Source organism: Ciona intestinalis, chromosome 1 (assembly GCF_000224145.3).
Source record: "Ciona intestinalis chromosome 1, KH, whole genome shotgun sequence".
Classification (NCBI taxonomy): domain Eukaryota; kingdom Metazoa; phylum Chordata; class Ascidiacea; order Phlebobranchia; family Cionidae; genus Ciona; species Ciona intestinalis.
This window is the reverse complement of record NC_020166.2, coordinates 9,156,818-9,164,610: the sequence shown is the minus strand read 5'-3', so window position 1 is coordinate 9,164,610 and position 7,793 is coordinate 9,156,818. Positions and strand designations below refer to the sequence as shown.

Here is a 7,793-nt window from a genome sequence, read left to right as displayed (position 1 = left end):
ACAGTAAGCAGACAAAGCTTAAGTGGGGTTGTAGTTTTCTATTTATTGAGACCTCTGTTGCATTAAAAGTTTTATAGGTTGTTTTCGTAGCACCATAGTTTTTGTGTTCCATTTATTGCGAATATAATGTTGCATGCAATGCTATTATTGTTGGGCTTCGCTACACTAAATAGCTGAGTAATATATTTATCCGTATCGTGTGCGAGCAGATACTTATTTAGTTAGATTCTTATCTTATAGTATACTTTAAATATCAAAATGAATATTAAATTAATTCTTTCCTGCGTGGCGGTTGCCATTCTTATTCAAGGTAAGAATATTTTAACACAGTGGTGGTAAAGTCCCACGGCGAAATTTAGCCATATGTTTAAATTTGAATTAATATATGAAATTTGAATTAACATATGTGAAAATTTGAATTAACTTTGTTTAGGGTTGTGGGCTACGGCGACGAGGCACGCCATGAAACTTAAGATTGTTGCCATAAATATATAGACCAATATACTCATTATTGAAATTAATAATGAAGATCAAAATTTATTTAACATTATGTTTTTATTTCAGATGCCAACGGATCCCTAGGTAAGCGTTATTTATATTAAAATACTTTGTTCGCTAATCTTGACTGTATATATATATTTACGCGCATTACTCAGCACGTACACCGACTATATTTTCCAACTGCCTTGTTCCTTTAAAAAAAAAATAAAAATAACAATCACCCACAAGTTGCATATACCTGGTATAAATTCTGAGCACACGAGTTGTATGAAATGGAACACCTTTATTATAACGACTGCCCCGCCACGCAAGGTTAAATAAGCTACATTCATTCTACCCAATCCATATCCAATTTTTTTAAAATAAATTTACCTCTTGTTTTATTCCACACAGCGGCAAATCATGTTATCTGCGCCGAAGCACCAATGCTGATGTAAGTTTAAATTTATTAATAGGTTACCTATCACGATAAGTATGTTACCCATCACGATAAGTATGTGTGCACCAACGTATACACGGTGCCGAAACGGACCATGTTATAAGTTGACGGTAAGCATGAGGTGCATGAATACACCATGTGTGTCTGGTGTATAGGAAGACATTCATGTTATAACCCAACCAATGTGTCCCCTTGTTTTCGTTTAAATCGTGAAAGTAAAAGTTATTTTACAGCGCTGATGCAAACTTATTCACGCGTATGACTGTCGGGCCTAACGATAAAATGGCCGTCTCCCGAAACCCAATCAACCCAGCAACCGGGGTCGCAGGGATACCAGCCAACTGCCTTCCTCAAGAGCGAACAGGTGTCACTCACGCCAAGTTCAATCTTACGATGCTCCAGACGTGTGGAGCGTATGTAGCGGTAAAAAGTGTTTTTAGAATAAATCTAAAAATAATCACCCACAATTAAAGTTGCATATAGTAGGGTGGGGGAATTGGTACACCTTTTCATTTTATTTTCTCGTCTGATTTGGTAGCAAACAAAGACTATTTAAAGAATTATTAAACCGTATCGTCACGACTCCATCATTGTTTACTCTTTAAACCACGATCAGGTTATTTGGTTTTTATGTGCTAAGGGTGTCCCGTCTTCCTCACCCTAATATATTTGGTAATGTGTCAGCGTGAACGAGGTGCATAAACGAGACCCTTCGCGTTATAATGGCTGTCATTGCCCCGCCACGCGGAGTTTATTTACGTGGGGAAAATATTTCTTCTTTTTTTAGATGATTTTTTCCAGTTTAAGATAAGTTCTCGTTGGAATAATCTATATAACATACCGGCTAACCGAAGCTTAAACCTATATTAACTCAATTCAGCTAACGCTAACCTAATTCTAACTTAATTAATATACCAGGGCTTAACTTTACAATCGTAACTTTAAAGTAACTTAACTTGAACTCAACTTAACTTAAACTCAACTTAACTTAAACTCAACTTAACTTAAACTCAACTTAACTTAAACTCAACTTAACTTAAACTCAACTTAACTTAACTTAACTTAAACTTAACTTAACTTAAACTCAACTTAACTTAAACTCAACTTAACTTAAACTCAACTTAACTTAAACTCAACTTAACTTAAACTCAACTTAACTTAAACTCAACTTAACTTAAACTCAACTTAACTTAAACTCAACTTAACTTAAACTCAACTTAACTTAAACTCAACTTAACTTAAACTCAACTTAACTTAAACTCAACTTAACTTAAACTCAACTTAACTTAAGGTGAACTAAACTGCTCAAACCTAACATTAGCTTAACTTAATTTACAACCCAGGAAAGCGCCACACACATCAACTTTACCTACACTGTACGAAAGATCCCAAACTACAACACTTCTTTCGTTATCCACCGTTACAAGGATAGCTGTATGAACTTCACTTGCTCGTTCATTAAGAAATACACTCTGAACAGCACGATGCTTGTACCTGTTATCGAGTAAGTTATCTTATATTATTTACAAACTTACAAACCAAATGCTGATCATGACTCTAACGACTGTTTTGCTGCTACTTCCCTTTTCCTTGCTTTTTTTAATTGATCTTTGTCACTGTAATGAAGAGATCCGCAGCCGCTCATGTCTTCTGTAAATACTATTTCCCCTTTGCCTGCGTTTTTGTTCTGATTGCCTTTATGCTCAGATTTTGCTGCGATTTAGGAAAGATTTTTGCCTTTTCTTCAGACCTTTACGAAAATCTAAAGTTTAATCTTGCAGGAAAATCAAGTTGGCCGGACTCTCTGGCGAGGGAGCTTTCAAATTTTCCTTCGGCTTCTTCAACAGCACAACTTTCCAATCCCCACTGACAGGAAATCCACCAACTGTTCAAGTTCCCGACTATGTTTTCGTCCAAGCAAAAGCTGATGGCCTTCAAGCTAACTTTATTTTACAAGTAAGACTTAGATTCTAATACTAGAAAGTTGTGAATTCGAGGCTCACTCTTGCTACTCATTCTAATCTCAGTCTAAAACAATACGGACCCAAAGCTTTGTTTCCGCGAAATGTATTAAAGCCACATTCTCAAAGTTAAAATATTTTAAGGTATTCTTTAACGTGTAAGTTTTATTTCCAACGAAATGTAATTCGCAGGGCATGATGTGTTGGGCTACACACACATCGTCACCTTCTGACTCCAAAAGATACGATCTTATCCAGAACGGGTAAGTTACAAACAATTAAATATGGAATGTTTTAAAATGTGTTACGTTTTATATAGTAGGTTGGGGTAAGTTGTTTTGTTTTCTTTTGTCGTCCCATTTAATAGTAAACAAAGAACATTTTAACGCAGTATATAAACGTATTCTCATCAGGACTCTAATTAATGCTTAAAAACACGACCAGTAAATGTGGGGTATTATGTGCCAAAGGTATTCTATCTGACCCCACAGCAATAATGTATGTTATATTTACATAGTTATGATAAACAATATATCAATATAACCACTCTAACCCCAACAGATGCAGGGCACCCGTACTCGCAGGAGATGCAGCTAATTCTATTGAAATCTTGAAGAATTACAACTCGACTGAGGTTCAGTTTAAATTCAAATCCTTCACATGGACAAACGTTAGCATTCCAATGCAAGCCATCTACATCCACTGTATGGTATCTGTGTGCGACATCAACATCAACAGCACATGCAACCAACACGTAAGACAAGTCATGGCTGTCAAACCTGTTACCTTTAGAGAGACTTCTCTTCTTCTTTGCATATCGAACGTCAACTTTATTCCAACGTTTCGTCTACGATTCGGCAAGATTTAATGAGAGTTTAAAATAAGACTATATTTTGCATAATGCCTGATGGTAGCAGGTGTATATATATATGTGTATATATAAGTGTTTTTCTAACAACTTTCCAACAAACAACAGACCTGCGTCGCTCCTATCGGACGTAGACGTCGTGATGTTAGCGAGAATTACAAAGGAGATCACCTGGTCAGTTCCGGACCTCTTTACTTCAAGAAACCAAACCCATGCGCCTTCGTAAGTTTAAACCAAGCTTAGTGTTTTATTTTATCTTCCCGCAAAAAGTAAATAATATCGAATTGTTGTGACAATGGCTTCACCAGCCGTTGAAGTATTTTAACTATAAAAAAAATTGCAAATCGTTTTCGACTAAAGGCGTCAATTATAAATTCCCCCAAGCTTCATTCTCGTATAAACTATATAGGCAGTACGACCTGAGTTAACATACTTTTCACGCAGAACAACGGAGGTTGCTATGGTTACTGCAATGACATCAACGGGTTCGCAAAATGTTCGTGTCCTTTCGGTTCAACTCTTGGTGCGGATCAAGTTACTTGCATGTCTGAACGTAAGTTAACTTGCTTACCCTGGGTTTGAACTCTGTGTCTTTCCAAATATAGGGCACTATATATGACCTCTTATAACCCGACAGTAAGCATGAGGTGTACTATGTGTATCTGGTGTATAAGAAGACATCCATGTTATATCTCGACAGCGAGTATAATGCATAAGTATACGCACATATGTTACGACAGTCGATATTCAAACACAACAAGTCAAACACAGCCATCTATACAATTCCAGGCAAATCCAGCGAATGGACAGTCGACTCGCCGGTCGCAATGTTCGCCCTCTTCCTGGTCGCACTCACCGTCTTCTTGGTGTATTACTACAGAAAGTAAAACGAACGGCCCTTCACGCCATTATGATAAAAAAAACTTCAATATTTAACTGTAATCAGTAAATTTCGTTAAAACTACTCAAGAATAAAAATATAATCAAAATTGTTATTTGTGTCGTTTGTTTGCTTGGGTAAGATCGATATGTTTATTCCGGCATTTCGTCGCCAAGGGGGGTAAGTGAATTTACATGATTATGTTATACGGGTGTAATTATAATTTAAAAGGCTATAATATTAGTTTAACATATTTCAATGTAAAATTATCAAAAAAAAAAGTTTTGAATTTCCGTTGTTGTTGTTGTCGTATTGGTTGTTTTGCCAATAAGGCACTCGCGCTAAGAAGGAGAAAATGTTCTGAAAACGAACACGCCATGGCAAACTCCACTATATTGATTGAGTGTCGGTTCATTCTTCAATCGAAATCACTGGAATGTTCTGCGACGTCAACAATCCTGAATATATTCCAGAATTAGGAACTTGCGGTCTCTCGCGTTCAAGAAAACAGCACCCGTTCTTTCAATCTTCCATATTCGGGAATGGTTCGAGAGTTCTGGAATTGACAGATTATTACGTCACAGGTGGTAAGGGCGTGCCGTCGTCTGGAGCGGTTGGAACTCAATGTGAGTTTCGTCAAATTTGGTATACACCAGAAGGGTATTTCTAGATAAAAAGCACAAAAGATAGAAATTGTTTATTAAGCATTAAGAGAAAATATTTCCTTGTTAAAATCTGCGTTTTTTCAAGTTCAGTATAAAAAGGTCTATGTCCGAAAAACATGAGCTGTATAACAGATTTTCTGCTGAATATCTGCAGCGGCCATATTAATGTTTATAACCTACAAGACCTAACAGAAGATCTATACTTATCTTTGAGTATACGATAGTCTATATAAGGACATTATAATATAAAGCAGATATATTCTGCTATATAAGTAACTGCAGAAAGTTTGGTTATATAAAACCATAGTACACTGAAGTGATAATACCTACAAAACAAAGAGTGTATCCAGACTAAGGTTTCAATATACAGAAGTCTATATATAGGGCCAATAAAAGACGTAAAACAGATATATTTTGATATATTCTGCAGGTATATTCTGCTGAATATCTGCATGGGCCACAATAAGTTCGGTATATAAACCAAGACATATAGAACAATATTTGTACCGTACTTGGGAGATAAAGCAGCAAAGATGCGTTGGGAAGTTTTGTTGGTTTGTGTTTCGCTTTGTATTGCAGGAGCAAGTAGCTTGGAATGCATACCGTGTACATACGGACAAAATTGCCCAACATTAAACTGCAAGGGGGGTAAAGAGCTTGGTCCTTGCGGGTAAGTATACCCATAGTTTGAATCTGTAAGTATAACTATAGTTAAATCTGATAAATAAAAAAATATTACTAATGTAACACAGTTACCCTCGCAAGGCAGGTAATCACACTTTCAGACACCTTGTGCTCGCTTAGAAAATACGGCGCCGTATAGCACAGTGATTAACGCGGCAGTCTCTATAACCAAGCGGTAATGGTTTCTATAGGCTCGTCGATGGTGCATTTGTGGGCGTATTTATCCTGGAGCAAGGCACTTGCTGGCAATTGCTCAAATAGTTGTCACTGATGGATTGTCCAAATTGTCAGCCATGCAGAAAAAATAATCATCTTTAAAGTTACACATATGTGGTAACTCGTAATGGCGCGAGCTGTATAAAAAAAGAACATCCGCGTTAAAGCGAATATCGTTTTCCGGCTTATGTAACTATTATGTGATAATTAAGTTACGTTCATTTATTACATTGCAATGTTCGTAAATTTGAGGGTGATTGTTTTTTTTAATTTCGATCCTTGTACCCGTAACAAGGAAGGAGTTACATACTCAATATATACTGTGTTATATATTTAACTGTTTCTTATGCACTCAGGTGCTGTGATGTATGCGCTAAGCAGCTTGGGGAATCATGTGGAGTTGAGTTTAGCTGGTTTTATGGAACGTGTGACGTTGGTTTAAAGTGCGTTGTTCCAAAGCCACCATTTTGGAGCTCATTCGTGTATTTCAACCAAATCGGAGTGTGCAAGTATGGTAAGGTTTTGTTTCATAATGTAAAGGCCAAGTGCATGGAATGCTAATGAAAATAAATGAACCGTTATACTTTAAAAGCTATTCTTCATCGCTTTCTGCGGATGCATCAGCCAGTCGTTATAACAAGGGTCGTTATATCTGCATTTAAACTGCCTCGCAACTACATCGAAACGCTGTAAACATAACACCTTACATTCATTCACTTTCTTTATTCGAACTGCATTAAAATGTGTTACAGATTACTATCTGCTAGGAGCTACAGAACCAACAACATCAAGTGGTACGCAAACATCAGCTTGAAGCACTTCCAATGTTTGAATAGTTTTCTAATGCCCTAAGCATTAGCAGTAGTTGCATTTACTCGTGTATGTAGTATAGTAGATTGGGGTAAGGTGGGACGTGTTATTCATTCTTTTTTCTCGTTCCATTTGGTAGTAAAGACAAAATAATGTATTTTTCATTTGCTAAAGATATCCCATCTCACCCCTATATGCTTTGTAATATAAACATGTGTCGCTAGCAATAAATTGCATTTAATAAAAACCAGTACACTATCTTCGTTTACTCTTATCTATCCTACATTAGAAGAACGGCGCCATGCAGTCGGCCATTTTCAGTAAGTCCCATATTTGTTCGTTGTCGGTCAAAAGAGGTCAAAAATATTATTCACAGAAATTACATCTTCATAGTGGGCTCTTTACGGTGGATCATACCGCTTTAATTTAGAACTTTCTAAAACTTAAATTTTGGGGGAAAATGTTTCAGATACAACAGTAAACCTTAGAAAGGTCATAAAACTGTTAAACATGACAAAAAAACTAAAGAATAGATATAAACATGACAGTTTCTGAAAGGCAGTAAAAATACGGTTTACGGAATGCCAAAAGATGACATTTCTTATAAATGAATGTCCTTTGTTCCGTAATTGTGGAATAGGTATTCCGTACACCAGGTTTTGCGGTAATGTAAATCAGCTGATAACGTTGCAAGCTTAGATAGTGAAAGAAATTTTAAGCTGAAAACAAATTAGAGATACAGTTAGTACACGTTTCCAAAAGATTTTAA

The 7,793-nt window shown here is 36.4% G+C and overlaps 2 protein-coding genes across 3 annotated transcripts; both read left to right on the top strand.

Moving 5' to 3' along the window:
- The first annotated feature begins 207 nt into the window (after positions 1–207).
- Positions 208–4,764, top strand: LOC100178135 (alpha-tectorin-like). 2 transcript variants are annotated; one of them, XM_026838781.1, is made up of 11 exons: positions 208–310; positions 565–574; positions 893–934; positions 1,174–1,363; positions 2,284–2,444; positions 2,722–2,896; positions 3,094–3,164; positions 3,463–3,655; positions 3,878–3,991; positions 4,214–4,322; positions 4,559–4,764. In XM_026838781.1, the coding sequence occupies exons 1-11, from the start codon at positions 259–261 to the stop codon at positions 4,654–4,656; spliced, it is 1,215 nt and encodes a 404-aa protein (XP_026694582.1). In that variant the 5' UTR covers positions 208–258; the 3' UTR covers positions 4,657–4,764. The 2 variants fall into 2 exon arrangements, with proteins under 2 accessions (XP_026694582.1, XP_002129587.1); XM_002129551.4 differs by having other exon boundaries at positions 565–582; positions 895–934.
- Positions 4,765–5,732: 968 nt separating this feature from the next.
- LOC100175823 (cysteine-rich motor neuron 1 protein-like) lies at positions 5,733–7,284 on the top strand. Its single transcript, XM_002129635.4, has 3 exons — positions 5,733–5,984; positions 6,571–6,728; positions 6,967–7,284. The coding sequence occupies exons 1-3, from the start codon at positions 5,848–5,850 to the stop codon at positions 7,026–7,028; spliced, it is 357 nt and encodes a 118-aa protein (XP_002129671.1). The 5' UTR covers positions 5,733–5,847; the 3' UTR covers positions 7,029–7,284.
- The last annotated feature ends 509 nt before the right edge of the window (positions 7,285–7,793 follow it).